This window comes from Oncorhynchus tshawytscha, linkage group LG02 (assembly GCF_018296145.1).
Source record: "Oncorhynchus tshawytscha isolate Ot180627B linkage group LG02, Otsh_v2.0, whole genome shotgun sequence".
NCBI classification, from domain to species: domain Eukaryota; kingdom Metazoa; phylum Chordata; class Actinopteri; order Salmoniformes; family Salmonidae; genus Oncorhynchus; species Oncorhynchus tshawytscha.
In genome coordinates, this window is record NC_056430.1 from 74,812,801 (window position 1) to 74,828,176 (window position 15,376).

Genomic DNA, 15,376 nt, shown 5'->3' on the forward strand with positions numbered 1-15,376 from the left:
CCTATAGGGAGGAGGTCAGAGACCTGACAGTGTGGTACCAGGACAACAACCTCTCCCTCAATATCAACAAGACAGAGGAGCTGATGGTGGACTATAGGATACAGAGATCTGAGCATGCCCCCATCCACATCAAATGGCCTGTAGTGGATCAGGTCGAGAGCTTCAAGTTCCTCGGTGTCCACATCACTAAGGACTTAACATGGACCACACACACCGACAAAGTCGTGAAGAGGGCACAACAATGCCTCTTCCCCCTCAGGAGGCTGAAAAGATTTGCCACGATCCTCAAATCCTCAAAACATTCTACAGCTGCACTATTGAGAGCACCTTGACTGGCTGCATCACCGCTTGGTATGGCAACTTCTTGGCATCCGACCGCAAGGCACTACAAAGGGTACATCACTGGGGCCGAGCTCCCTGTCATCCAGGACCTCTATACCAGGCGGTGTCAGAGGAAGGCCTTAAACAAAGACAAAGACTCCAGCCACCGAAGTCATAGACTGTTCCCTCTCCTAACGCACGGAAAGCCATACCGATGCACCAAGTCTGGAACCAACAGGACCCTGAACAGCCTCTACCCCCAAGGCATAAGACTGCTAAATAGTTACTGTAGTTAAATATATATATTTACAAGTTGTTTAACCTTTATTTAACTAGGCAAGTCAGTTAATAACAAATTCTTATTTCCAATGACGGCCTACCCCGGCCAAACCCTAACCCATATACAGTATATCTCAATTACCTCGTAGCCCTGCACATGGACTCGGTACCCGTACCCTGTTAGCCAAGTTATCGTTACTCATTGTGTCATGTTGTTCTATTTCTAATATTCCTCTTTAGTTCTCTCTGCATTGTTGAGATGTGGCATTTAATTGTTAGTTTACACCTGTTGTTTACAAAGCATGTGACAAATACAATTTGATTTTATTTGAATGGAAGGAAAGAGAGGGACATTTTAAGGTTTGATTTGATCTCACTCTCTTCCTATCCTTCTCCGACTCCATTGCTCTCTCTCTCTCCCTCTCTCTCTCTCTCTCTCTCTGTCTCTCTATCTGTCTCTCTCTCTCTCTCTCTCTCTCTCTCTCTCTCTCTCTCTCTCTGTCTCTCTATCTGTCTCTCTCTCTCTCTCTCTCTCTCTCTCTCTCTCTCTCTCTCTCTCTCTCTCTCTCTCTGTCTCTCTATCTGTCTCTCTCTCTATCTCTCATTTCCTATCCCTCTCTCTCCCTCTTTCTGTCCTTCTTTCTCTCTCTCTCATGGTAAAAGCTGGACAACCATAGCATGTGTACAGTATGTTAAAATCTCATTTGTAACATAATGTAGAATGAAAGCATAAGGGCTTTTCTCCTACACACCATACACACACCAGACACACACGCACCAGACACAGTGTCCCCTTTGTCCTGCAGTACTGTATAACTCACTCAATTAGGAAGTGTATGTATTGCAGCGAGCGGGCACTCCAGTCCAAAAGCCTGGTGTGTGCGTGTGCATGTGCATGTGCGTGTGTGTGTGTGTGCGTGTGTGTGTGTGCGTGTGTGTGTGCGTGTGCTTGTGTGGGTGGGTCCAAAAGCCCAGTCAGTCTGTTTCGAATATTGGCAAACGTCTTCAGTAAGCGTTTATATCAACCGATCCAAGAGAAATACCCTGGCAACATTTGGTTATGTAACCCAACCTCAAACTAATATGAAGTCTGTCTGTGTTTGTGTCGCCTCCTTTTAAAACCACACCACAACCCGACAAACATTAGTTTTGTTCATTGTTTGTTATGAATATAGTCCACTGTGACACTCATTAAATGGTAGCATTTTTATGCTATGTCATGATTATCTTGTGACGTTAGGAAATGTGAAGGGGAGTTTGACTGGGAGTGAGTACCCTGTTACCGCCACCATAGACTGTCACGTCATAATAACACGGAGACAGAGTGAGAGAAATGCTTCTGGCTCCGAGGGTTGCATTTTGGGCTGTAGTTTGGGTTTGGAAAAGGATTATGGGGGAGCAGTTTATGGTTTGGCAGAGAGGGTGAATATCGTTTTGAGAAACCCCAGAGGCACACAATCCCTCCTCTATTTCACTGGTTTATTCACTAAGTAAAAGTCTTGCTAAACCAATGGAGCCGGTACTGTCCGTCCATGGCGTCTTATAACACTGGTGGATTGTGGGAACTAAAGAGATGCCATATTACCATTTCAACTAAGGTGTCACTGATTAAGATGTAAAAACTGCACGTTTTACATGAGTACTGTATTATCAAAGTTATTTCCTTTCTGTGAGAACTTTGAAGTGATTTATATGTTGAAACTAAGTCAGCATCTGGGCTTCTTTGAAAAGTTACAGAATAATAACAACATTGACTTTTTACTATTTTCCTAAACACAGTATCGTATCCCTTACTGAGAGAGTACAATAATAACATTATCTTATTCATTTATGAAATGTTCTTAGTAAAACCGTTACCTGGGCCTGTATTGACAAAGTGTCTCAGAAAAGATTGCTGATCTAGGATCAGTGTAGCCTGTTAGATTATAATGAATAAGATTACAATGGACAGGTGGAACCTGATCCTAGATCAGCACTCTTCCTCTGAGACGCTTTAGAACACATGCCCTGCTCTATAACCTGAGAGTTGCTTTGGCATTAGCACTGTGTTGGTCTTGATATCTACTTCCTTCCTCTCTGTATTGAAGGTATGTATGAGTGAGAGCAGAGATATTCTCAGTTACTAGTTCACAGGGGTTTCATGTTCAAAGTGTCTGAGTATGGGTCATAAGAGGTGACCCCTTAAGTTGTACTAAGTTCTCTCTCTCTCTCTCTCTCTCTCTCTCTCTCTCTCTCTCTCTCTCTCTCTGTCTATGTCTATGTCTCTGTCTCTATATTTTCTGACTGACAGGTGAAAACTAAAGACATTATAACAAATTGACATTATAAATAGTTTATTAGTAACTTGTAACTGATGTAGCAGTTGTTTTAAACCTTCCTTTATGTGAATAACATACCAGAAACTAATCAGGAAGTCAGTCAGCAATAGAAAACCAGGGTTACAAAAATAAGAGGATATACATCATGTAGGTGACTTCCTTCCGTTCCAGAAGGAGAGTACATCTTGGAATCTTGTAATATACAAAACATAATCCCAGTCACTGTCCTCGGAATCCGATGGAAAAATCCAGAAGCATCGGAAATGATTGGGAGGATTCCAAACCGCTTGTCATCCAAAATCATGGGAGTAGTCTTGTAGTCAGAAGTCCTTTATATAAAGACTGTAACTCCCAGTTGGCGTAGTCACGTTATTTGACACCTGTCAATCATCAAATCAAAGCCACACCCACTCCTAATACCGAAGTCCTTATTTGCATCTTCCAGAAACATCATTCCCGATTCTGGCAATATTTTGACGTTATCAAAATGATTGATTTTTGAAGGTTGGTCTTGTGGGAAGATATAGAATATAACATATATAGAATATGTTCTCTGTCCTCTGTCCCCACTTCTCTTGTTGCCATCACACACAACATGGCTGAAGTTCATATCTCAGTCTGAGAAACATGTTCTCTTCCCTCTTCCTCTCTTTCACTCTTCTCTCTTTCATCCATCTGTCTTCACCTTACGCCTGATGGGAGGAGAGAAATAGGTACCAAACGTTAGCTTAGCCAATCAGACAATACAAGTCATCCCCCCCAATGTCAAATGTTCACCACTTAAAACAATGAATCTTTAGCACCCCCATCTTTCACCACCAAATACAACCTCCATACCCAATGTAATCAGCCAAGGCACCAGTCACCAATTAAAACCACTTCCTAATTTCACCCCCTCTTCCTGTTTGATTGATACTGGTCTCTGATTGGCGATTCCCATGATTGGCATTTAAACCCAGATCATTGATTGGCCGTAGTGCTAATGCCTACCGTAATGACACTAATAAACACTCATGTTTTTCCACATGCCTGAGAAAGGTATGAGAAATTCTTTGAGGTTTTTGAGCTTTTTCCGTTTCCTCCCTTTACCCTTGGTCCTACTGGGTCCTGTGAATGAAGGGGGAGGAGGGGGAAGAGGGGGGTCTATAAAGAAAAAAAGGGGAATGAAAAAAGGAGTGGAATACCCTGAGGGAGAACCATTTAAATTCCTCAACTGTTATCAGTTTATATCAGTGTAGAGAGACACTCTCAGACAGGAGCTGATGCACACACTGTCAGCAGTAGAGTAGAGTAAGATATTTACCATTGTCTGTATCGTAGAGTTCCTTGATGTGTCGTTTGGAGGTGCATATACACTCAAGGTGCTCCTCCAGCCGCACCAGCACCTCCTTCAGTTTAGGACGCCTCCTCACATACTCCACCTTAGCCACCTGGAGAGGGAGGGGGAGGGAGGGAGGGTGTGAGGGAGGAAGGGAGGGAGGGAGGTAGGGGGGGGGGGGAGGGATCAGAATGAGTTCTGTAGAATCCCCTCTTTTCGAGGTAATGGAAGGATGCAAAAAGCTGACACACACCCTCGTACACTAACACACACACACACCCTCGTAACACACACACACACACACACACACACACACACACACACACACACACACACACACACACACACACTCGTACACTAACACACACACACCCTCGTACACTAACACACACACACACCCCTCGTACACTAACACACACACACACACACGTAAGCAAGCGGACACACATTAGTGTTCGCTCAAAAAGTGAGCCACGCCTGCTAGAGCTTCAGGACTGATTGTACAAGCCTCTCTTCTCTTTCAAGTCTGAACATACACAAAGACAACACACACACGCACGCACACACACACACACACACACACACACACACACACACACACACACACACACACACACACACACACACACACACACACACACACACACACACACACACACACACAACAGAAAGGTGCTGCCTTGTTACAACATGAACCAGAGGAGCACAGCAGAGACAGTAACACTGTTATAGGTACAGAGGTTCAGGTGAGGTAAGGCATCTCAATAGTGTGGACTGGAGACGCTCCCCTGTCCATGTTCTAATTAAGGCTGTTTCTCCTTGTGTCATTTCCTTCATCTGATTCTGCATTGATAGGAAACAACTGGACAGATGCCATGCTACTTACTTTCCCTGTGCTTACAGGGCAGTGTACAGATGTAGGATCTGAATTTGATCACTCTTTTGTGGCTGAGAATTTAAAAAGGCTTCTAAAGTTTGTCATTTCCACTTTAAAATGTCAGGGTTGATTTTTCCTTACAAAAAATGTATCAACCCCTAAAGATAATAATTCACATTTCCTGTTGCTGACTGGTTATTTTCCTGCTGTTGCAAACTGGCTCAAATTAAGATCCTACATCTGTATGTGAAAGGGAGGAGACATGGAGAAGAACCCATTTTAGGCTACACCGAGATGCAGCCTGAGGCAGTTTCTAAGTCTCCTACCTGTCAAATGAAATACAGGGAATGAGACACGAGTCAACTCAAAGGTGTGTAACACGAGGTGTGGTAGGGTTCTCAGTAAACCACCAGGTCTAATTAATATGATCATGTCCTTCGAGATGTTATTTCCCCAGAAAGGCATAATAAAGTCAGACATAACAATGGAACCTTTGTCTCTCTCCCACCAGTGGAAACTGGAATGGAGGGAAACAGACAGTGGACACAGAGAAACCATGGGAGATTAATACACAGAGCCAAGACCAGTATGAGCCATTGAGAAACAACTGTCTGCTGTTCTGGTACTGGTGAATGGTTTCTGGAAGAGCAGAGACGGGCAAGCTAGCATGCACGTGCACACACACATTCACACACCCTCGAAGGCTTCTCCTGGACATCACACAGCGTGTGAAAGTGTGTGCATGTGTGTGCATGTGTGTGTGTGTGTGTGTGTGTGTGCATACGTGTGTACGTGCGTGTGTGCACTCACACGTGTATGTGTGTGTGTGTTTCCTCTCCATAGTTCTGTCTCTGTTGTTGAGTCTCAGGATATACGGGAGACTTATCTTTTGATTTCCTCTCTGTCAAAGACAAAGAGAAAGAAAGAGAGAATGAAGAAAAGGAAAAAGAATGAAAGAGAGAGAGACCCTTTCATCTGATATTGAGTATCAAAAAGGGATCAAATCTGTGCTCTCTCTTCTTTCCTCATCCCTCTGCTCTCTCTATCCCTCCCTTCTCTCCTCATCTGTCCATTCCTCTCATCCCTCTGCTCTCTCTCTCCCTCCCTTCTCTCCTCATCTGTCCATTCCTCTCATCCCTCTGCTCTCTCTCTCCCTCCCTTCTCTCCTCATCTGTCCATTCCTCTCATCCCTCTGCTCTCTCTCTCCCTCCCTTCTCTCCTCATCTGTCCATTCCTCTCATCCCTCTGCTCTCTCTATCCCTCCCTTCTCTCCTCATCTGTCCATTCCTCTCATCCCTCTGCTCTCATCCCTCTGCTCTCTCTCTCCCTCCCTTCTCTCCTCATCTGTCCATTCCTCTCATCCCTCTGCTCTCTCTCTCCCCATCCTTCTCCCTTCCTCTCATCCCTCTGCTCTCTCTATCCCTCCCTTCTCTCCTCATCTTTCCATTCCTCCTATCCCTCTGCTCTCTCTCTCCCTCCCTTCTCTCCTCATCTGTCCATTCCTCTCATCCCTCTGCTCTCTCTATCCCTTCTCTCCTCATCTTTCCATTCCTCCTATCCCTCTGCTCTCTCTATCCCTCCCCATCTCTCCTAACCACCCTGCTTACTTCCTTCTACTCTCGTGCCTCATCTGTCCATTCCTCTCATCCCTCTGCTCTCTCTATCCAACCATGCCTCTCCCCTTCAAAAACACTGCTTCTCTCTTTCTGTACATTTAAGCACAGTTAGATTTCCTCCAATAGTTACGACTCTTATTTGCAGGGATATCTCTATGACCTTTGACCCTCTATTTCTGCATATGATCTCTATCTGAGGTCTACAACAGATAGCACTGCCTCAGCCAGCTCAGTTCAGATCAGATTGCATTCATTAGGAACTAAACATAATAGCATTTACCTAAACAAGGAGGGACGACCTCAGCACCCAGAAATAACAACTTCTTCCTCTGTGTGAACTGTCTGAGGAACAGCTAAGCCAAACAGACACACACACAAACACACAAGGAATAGCTCAGCCAGACAGACAGCATCTTTAGTCTTTTAATAGACAGAGGACTGAGGAGCCATTCACTCAGAGGGAAACAGGGAGTGGGGAAAACAAAATAACCCCGTAGTGAATACACTGAAGCACTGAGATCATGGACACACCCACTATCCTCCTCGGCTCAGACGATGGTAAACTGGCTGGAAATCCTTAGTGCATGAACACACACACACACACCGTCTTACTCCTTTTTCTCTCTCTCCATCCTCGCTCTCTCTCTCTCTCTCTCACACACACACACACTGAGCAGAGCTTCCAGTTGGCAGTGTGTGTGGGTTTAAGATGGCAGGGTTTACTAGCTGTTATGTGCCAGGCCTGGCAGAGATCAAATACAAATGATTATGTTGCTGCGGTCGCGAGGGAGTCTCCTGGCCTGGCACACACACACACACACACACACACACCCCCCCACACACACACACACACACATATTCACATATACAGTATCAGACAAAAGTTTGGAAACACCTACTCATTGAAGTGTTTTTCTTTATTTTTATTATCTTCCAGGTGAAGCTGGTTGAGAAAAGTAGAGCTGGACTAGTAGAAAGGGGTTGAATGGTTGAGCTGCTTCAAGTGTGTGTGTGTGTGCCTGTATGTGTGTGCGTGTGCGTTCAGAGAAAGTGTGGCTCTCTCCTACCTTGACAGTGCGATGGTGCTTGCGGGAAGGCAGGCAGTGCATGTTGCTGGTGTTGCAGCATCCGGTACATCTCTTCACCTCTACACAGGGGGGCCAGATGATGAAGTTAGCGGAGGTGGGATCCACCTGGCTCCGAGGGATCTCGTAGATCACCGTACGAGTCTTACACACCGCGGGTAACGCCTCCTCTGGGGTCAAAGGGGAGGGGGAGAGGTTAAAGGTGAAACATGACAGCATAGAGAGAAGGTAGTGTTGGTGTATACTTACACACAAACACAGAGACACACATACACAGAGACACACACACACACAGACACACACACAGAGACACACACAGAGAGAGAGAGAGAGATACACACACAGAGACACACACATACAGACACACACACACACAGAGAGACACACAGAGACACACAGAGACACACACACACACACACACACACACATACAAACATACAGAGAGACATACACACACACACACAGTAACACACAGAGAAACATGGAGAGACATACACACACACACAGACACACACACACACACATAGAGACACACAGAGAGACATACACACACACAGAGACACACAGATACACACAGAGACACACAGAGAGACATACACACACAGAGACACACACAGACACACACACGTAGACGTAGACATACAGTAGATGGGATATAGATGGAAAGAGGCAAATACTCAAACAGACACACGTTCTCTCTCTCTCTCTCACTTTCTTTCTCTCTCTCTCTCTCTCTCTCTCTCTCTCTCTCTCTCTCTCTCACACACACACACACACACACACACAAACAAATTCCACAGGTATGCATGAACACAACTACAAAGACACACACACACACACACTTACCGATGCTCCTCTTGTGCCTGGAGTGTGTCTGAGAGCTCTTCAGCTGTGAGTAGCTGTGGGGGAAGGCCTTGTTGTGGTACCTCTGTTTGTTCTCCCCGATCACCTCATTCTCTGTTGACCACAACGTCAGTGTCATGTTATCCCTACACTAGCTGGGCCATTCAGAAGCAGAGCAACACTGAATGGAGAGAGAAGCTTGAACCCAGAAAAGCTCAAAATAACTGTGTCCCCTCTGTAAATGAACAATCCCTTATTGTCACTATGACAACCATAAGCCTTCTGCTTTCCAATCAAACAGCTTTGGTTGTTAGTCGGGTGTGTGTAAAGAACCTTTCACTTCAAAATGACCTTGTTTGTCCTTTCAGCTCTATATTGACCTGTTTGGGGTCTCTCTCTCAAAGTATATATTTTTGCTACCCAAATACTGACCCCACAGAGAGTGTAGACTGTAGAGGGTGTGTGTATGATTGTGTGTGTGTTCCTTGCAAGTGTGTGTGCGTGACTGCATTTACGTGCAGGAACTTAAGTGCTTGCTGTATGTCTTGACCAACACAAAGCCTCCCAGCTCCTTCCTCCTGACACGCAGGAATTTCACCATGAATTATACATACCAACACAGCAGCCATTTAGCCCTCATTGTGTGTTTGTTAGTGTGTGTGTGTGTGTGTGTGTGTGTGTGAGTGTGAGTGTGTGTGTGTGTGTGTTAGTGTGTGTGTGTGTGTGTGTAGTGTGTTAGTGTGTGTGTGTGTGTGTGTGTGTGTGTGTGTTAGTGTGAGTATGAGTATGAGTATGAGTATGAGTGTGAGTGTGAGTGTGTGTGTGTGTGTGTGTGTGTGTGTGTGTGTGTGTGTGTGTGTGTGTGTGTGTGTGTGTGTGTGTGTGTTGTTTGTGTGTGTGTGTGTGTGTTAGTGTGTTAGTGTGTGTGTGTGTGTGAGTGTGAGTGTGAGTGTGTGTGAGTGTGTGTGTGTCATTCAGCCTTACACTGCTGCTCCACAAATAATGGACAGCATGACAGCAGCATAAAGCCCACAGCCACTTGACCCCCCCCCCAGCCCCGAGGAGACAGCTGAGTAGCAGACAGGCCTATTTGCATCTCAATAATGCCAGAATGAATGGTGGGGTGTAGTCAAGACCAAATGAAAAATGATGAAACAATGATAAGAACTTCAGAATGTAGGATGGAGAGACTCACTAAGCAGCCTAACAATGAAGGGCTTTAACCGTTTCCTAAGGTATGTTTCAAGCCCTTGTCCAAACCTTCCCCCTTATTCCACCAGACTCCAGTTATGTGTTCACTTTTCCTAAAGTTCATTTCACGTGGAATAAAAAGGTGTAAAACAGATCAAAAGTTTTGACACAAGCAGCAGGCACCAGGTTCATGGTGACTGTCCTCCCTAGCGCCCCATGGTGACTGTCCTCCCTAGCGCCCCATGGTGACTGTCCTCCCCATACTGTGCCCCATGGTGACTGTCCCCTAGTGACTGTCCTCCCTAGTGCCCCATGGTGACTGTCCCCCATGGTGACCCTCCCTAGTGGTGACTGTCCTCCCTAGTGCCCCATGGTGACTGTCCTCCCTAGTGCCCCATGGTGACTGTCCTCCCTAGTGCCCCATGGTGACTGTCCTCCCTAGTGCCCCATGGTGACTGTCCTCCCTAGTGCCCCATGGTGACTGTCCTCCCTAGTGCCCCATGGTGACTGTCCTCCCTAGTGCCCCATGGTGACTGTCCTCCCTAGTGCCCCATGGTGACTGTCCTCCCTAGTGCCCCATGGTGACTGTCCTCCCTAGTGCCCCATGGTGACTGTCCTCCCTAGTGCCCCATGGTGACCCCATGGTGACTGTCCTCCCCCCATAGTGCCCCATGGTGACTGTCCTCCCTAGTGCCCCATGGTGACTGTCCTCCCTAGCCCCATGGTGACTGTCCTCCCTAGTGCCCCATGGTGACTGTCCTCCCTAGTGCCCCAGGTGACTGTCCTCCCTAGTATGGTGACTGTCCCATGGTGACTGTCCTCCCTAGTGCCCCATGGTGACTGTCCTCCCTAGTGCCCCATGGTGACTGTCCTCCCTAGTGCCCCATGGTGACTGTCCTCCCTAGTGCCCCATGGTGACTGTCCTCCCTAGTGCCCCATGGTGACTGTCCTCCCTAGTGCCCCATGGTGACTGTCCTCCCCCCCATGGTGACTGTCCTCCCTAGTGCCCCATGGTGACTGTCCTCCCTAGTGCCCCATGGTGACTGTCCTCCCTAGTGCCCCATGGTGACTGACTGTCCTCCCTAGTGCCCCATGGTGACTGTCCTCCCTAGCGCCCCATGGTGACCCTCCCTAGTGACTGTCCTCCCTAGTGCCCCATGGTGACTGTCCTCCCTAGTGCCCCATGGTGACTGTCCTCCCTAGCGCCCCATGGTGACTGTCCTCCCTAGCGCCCCATGGTGACTGTCCTCCCTAGTGCCCCATGGTGACTGTCCTCCCTAGTGTCCCATGGTGACCCCCCTATGGTGACTGTCCTCCCTAGTGCCCCATGGTGACTGTCCTCCCTAGTGCCCCATGGTGACTGTCCTCCCTAGTGCCCCATGGTGACTGTCCTCCCTACTGTCCTCCCTAGTGCCCCATGGTGACTGACTAGTGCCCCATGGTGACTGTCCTCCCTAGTGCCCCATGGTGACCCTCCCTATGGGTGACTGTCCTCCCTAGTGCCCCATGGTGACTGTCCTCCCTAGTGCCCCATGGTGACTGTCCTCCCTAGTGCCCCATGGTGACTGTCCTCCCTAGTGCCCCATGGTGACTGTCCTCCCTAGTGCCCCATGGTGACTGTCCTCCCTAGTCCCCATGGTGACTGTCCTCCCTAGTGCCCCATGGTGACTGTCCTCCCTAGTGCCCCATGGTGACTGTCCTCCCTAGTGCCCCATGGTGACCCCCTAGTGGTGACTGTCCCAGTGGTGACTGTCCTCCCTAGTGCCCCCTAGTACCCCATGGTGACTGTCCTCCCTATGGTGACTGTCCTCCCTAGTGCCCCATGGTGACTGTCCTCCCTAGTGCCCCATGGTGACTGTCCTCCCTAGTGACCCCCCCATGGTGACTGTCCTCCCTGTGACTGTCCTCCCTAGTGCCCCATGGTGACTGTCCTCCCTAGTGCCCCATGGTGACTGTCCTCCCCCCATGGTGACTGTCCTCCCTAGGTGACCCCCCTAGTGGGTGACTGTCCTCCCTAGTGCCCCATGGTGACTGTCCTCCCTAGTGCCCCATGGTGACTGTCCTCCCTAGTGCCCCATGGTGACTGTCCTCCCTAGTAGTACCCCATGGTGACCCCATGGTGACTGTCCTCCCTAGTGGGTGACTGTCCTCCCTAGTGCCCCATGGTGACTGTCCTCCCTAGTGCCCCATGGTGACTGTCCTCCCTAGTGCCCCATGGTGACTGTCCTCCCTAGTGCCCCATGGTGACCCTGTCCTCCCTAGTGGTGACTGTCCTCCCTAGTGCCCCATGGTGACTGTCCTCCCTAGTGCCCCATGGTGACTGTCCTCCCTAGTGCCCCTCCCTATGGTGACTGTCCTCCCTAGTGCCCCATGGTGACTGTCCTCCCTAGTGCCCCATGGTGACTGTCCTCCCTCCCCCAGTGACCCCCCTATGGTGACTGTCCTCCCTAGTGCCCCATGGTGACTGTCCTCCCTAGTACCCCATGGTGACTGTGTGCCCCATGGTGACTGTCCTCCCTAGTGCCCCATGGTGACTGTCCTCCCTAGTGCCCCATGGTGACTGTCCTCCCTAGTGCCCCATGGTGAGTGCCCCCCATGGTGACTGTCCTCCCCTCCCTAGTGCCCCATGGTGACTGTCTCCCCCCATGGTGAGTCCTCCCATGGTGACTGTCCTCCCTAGTGACATGGTGACTGTCCTCCCTAGTGCCCCATGGTGACTGTCCTCCCTAGTGCCCCACGGTGACTGTCCTCCCTAGTGCCCCACGGTGACTGTCCTCCCTAGTGCCCCATGGTGACTGTCCTCCCTAGTGCCCCATGGTGACTGTCCTCCCCATAGTGCCCCATGGTGACTGTCCTCCCTAGTGCCCCATGGTGACTGTCCTCCCTAGTGCCCCATGGTGACTGTCCTCCCTAGTGCCCCATGGTGACTGTCCTCCCTAGTGCCCCATGGTGACTGTCCTCCCTAGTGCCCGCGAGCTGCGGGACAGAGACAACTCCCACTATCACCGAGCAGAAGCTGGTGAGACGTCTTTTAGTTCCCACCCGAGAGGGGCGTGCTCATGGCTGGGGCAACATCCAATGGAGATTCACCGACTCTCTCCCGCTAAGCTGCAGGAAGTAACTTGTCTAATTCAACATCTCTTATGTGGCAGACAAACCTGTCCAAGTTGCCCACAGGCTAACAGCCTATCACAAACCAGACACAGCCGTAGCACCTCTTCTCACCTCTCTCCTCCTACCTTCAAAGGGTACACTTAGAAACAAAGGTTCTGGATAGAACCAAAAAGTGTTCTATGCTTGCTTCATATATGGCACCCCTTAAGGTTATCTAGAACAAATGTTGGGTCAGTGAATAAGAACCCATGGGGTTCTGATCAACCAACCCAATAAGAGGGTTCTATATAGAACATTTAGAGGTGCCATATATGAAGCAAGCAATATAACCCGTTTTGGTTCTATCCAGAACCTTGTAGACTACTTCTGGCATGTTGTGTTGAGCTCAATTCAGTGTCTTTACTGAAGCCTAGCCCTAGGCTGTGTAATAAAGCCATTGAATGAAGACGGATATAAGAGGCTTTAGGCCTACCTTCCAAGTCTAGCTCCAGGATCCGCTGGAGGTCGCTGATGCTGCGGATCTCACTGCGGGACAGCCGCTCCAACAGCTCCGGGGGGAGTGGGTCCTCCTAGAACAAAAGGAAAACATTGAAATGAAAATAACAGCACTTTATTACCAACACAGACGTTATCGTACCGTAATGGATAGCGCGGCTATAGAAGTGGTATGAGTGTGACTATGTAGCGCTGAATAAGTGTTTTAAGCACAAATATGTGCACAATTAAGGGTGTGGTATAAAGCACACTTAGTTTGCGCTTTTTGCTGAGAAGCCATAGATTCCCCCTATTGTCATGTCATTTTTGGACGGAGTTACAGCAACGCTACTCTGGAGTTTTGTGCATAATTATGCATAAGTGGAGCATGAGCGAACAAACCTTGCACCTGCCAACGAAGTAAGCGTTGCACTAAAAACGGCACAATTTGAACAGATTTGGCCCCTACATAGCGTACAAACCAAAACTCGTATAAAAGTCCTTTACCTCAGCGGCGGTGCGTAACAGGCACAATAAGCAGGCGAGGAGGAAGCTCAGAAAAGCGGCTCTCATCTCCCTTCAGGTCCTTTGGGCTCCAGAACGAGAGAAAGTTCCAGTAGTTCCACCAACACCGTTCCAGAACCAGGAGCTGAGGCGTCGCTCCCAAACCACGGGAATCCAGTACCATCCCTCGGGTGGAACCGCTACCTCCACGAGTCTACAGCCAGTAGTCCGAATTATTTGACTATTATAGGCAACATGGCGAGGCTAACAGTGGGACTTTATTGGGTGTTCATTTAGGTTTACATTTAAGACTAACGTTAATTGAAGTCTGTTTGGTTTCCTACTCCGCTTTTGGCCCGAGAAGCAACACAGGAGCAGAAGATGGGTCGGAGTTACGGCACCTGAGACAAGAGCTATCTATGCGTATAAGAACTTCCAGATGTGAGAAATGTAATCATTTTGTCGATCAGGCTATAATCCACTTGAAGTGAAGATATCTCGCAGTGGAACATTTAAGTGTTTTAATCCTTTATGCATGTCGATACAATTCTCTGAGAATATAATATTTCACTATCCATACATTTATGGGAGACTTCCAAAAATATCAACTTTATGTCCTGTTTATATCAGCAAGTGGAGAATAGGTCAAAAATAATGTCAAGCCGTCCGCATGTCCCGGTTGTTCTTATCAAACGGTTTTTGTAGCCTATTGGATCCCTTCAAAGCGGGTCCGCTGAAGACTGTGATCTCCGTAGTGAATGAAGTCGGAACGCTTTGAGTCATATGATATAGCTACTGCGTTGCTGGGGGCTGGCGGGGCGCGGTCACGTTGCCACTCCGCTCCGCTCTCCGGGTGTGTGCTCTGTAACTACAGATGGATAGATCGGCTATAGAGGAGACCATTGGCTTTTGACTGTGGGCGCGCTCACATCAGTCCATTCAACGCACCAGACTTCTTTCATGCATCATTGGTCAAATGCAGGTGCGTTTCAGATCAATGCAATTATAGTGATGATGATGATGATGTTCTTGATGATGGTGATGATGGTACCCCCAAGCCAAAAGACTCCTGAACAGCTAGTCAAATGGCTACCCAGACTATGTGCATCCCCCTGCTGCTCCTCTCTGTTATTATCTATGCACAGCCACTTAAATAACTCTACCCACATGTATATATGACCTCAACACCGGTGACCCCGCACATTGACACATTGACTCTGTACCGGTACCATCTGTATGTAGCCCAGCTATTATAATTTACTGTTGCTGTTTAATTATTTGTTATTCTTATCTCTTACTTTTTTAGGCATTTTCTTAAAACTGCATTGTTGGTTAAGGGCTTGTAAGTAAGCATTTCACTGTGAGGTATTCTGTGCATGTGACAAACAACATTTGATTTGATTTTGATGGTGATAGTGGTGATGATGATAATGATG

The 15,376-nt window shown here is 48.2% G+C and overlaps 1 protein-coding gene across 2 annotated transcripts; it reads right to left on the reverse strand.

Annotated features, from left to right (window-relative positions):
• Window positions 1-2,916: 2,916 nt before the first annotated feature.
• LOC112241368 (platelet-derived growth factor subunit A-like) lies at window positions 2,917-14,741 on the reverse strand. Of its 2 annotated transcripts, none has more exons than XM_042304678.1 (6): window positions 13,944-14,723; window positions 13,435-13,531; window positions 8,661-8,771; window positions 7,797-7,984; window positions 4,222-4,348; window positions 2,917-3,610 (listed from the first exon to the last, which is right to left on the reverse strand). In XM_042304678.1, the coding sequence occupies exons 1-6, from the start codon at window positions 14,007-14,009 to the stop codon at window positions 3,600-3,602; spliced, it is 600 nt and encodes a 199-aa protein (XP_042160612.1). In that variant the 5' UTR covers window positions 14,010-14,723; the 3' UTR covers window positions 2,917-3,599. The 2 variants fall into 2 exon arrangements, with proteins under 2 accessions (XP_042160612.1, XP_042160611.1); XM_042304677.1 differs by lacking the exon at window positions 2,917-3,610 and adding an exon at window positions 3,617-4,061 and having other exon boundaries at window positions 13,944-14,741.
• Window positions 14,742-15,376: the final 635 nt, after the last annotated feature.

Excerpts from the sequence above, each read along its gene's own strand:
- LOC112241368 (XM_042304677.1), bottom strand. The coding sequence starts at position 14,009 with ATGAGAGCCGCTTTTCTGAGCTTCCTCCTCGCCTGCTTATTGTGCCTG. Across the intron at positions 8,772-13,434 it reads CCTGGAGCTAGACTTGGAAG|AGAATGAGGTGATCGGGGAG; the intron begins GTAGGCCTAAAG and ends TGTGGTCAACAG. Across the intron at positions 4,062-4,221 it reads ACTCTACGATACAGACAATG|ACCCCCCTCTTCCCCCTCCT; the intron begins GTAAATATCTTA and ends TTTTCTTTATAG.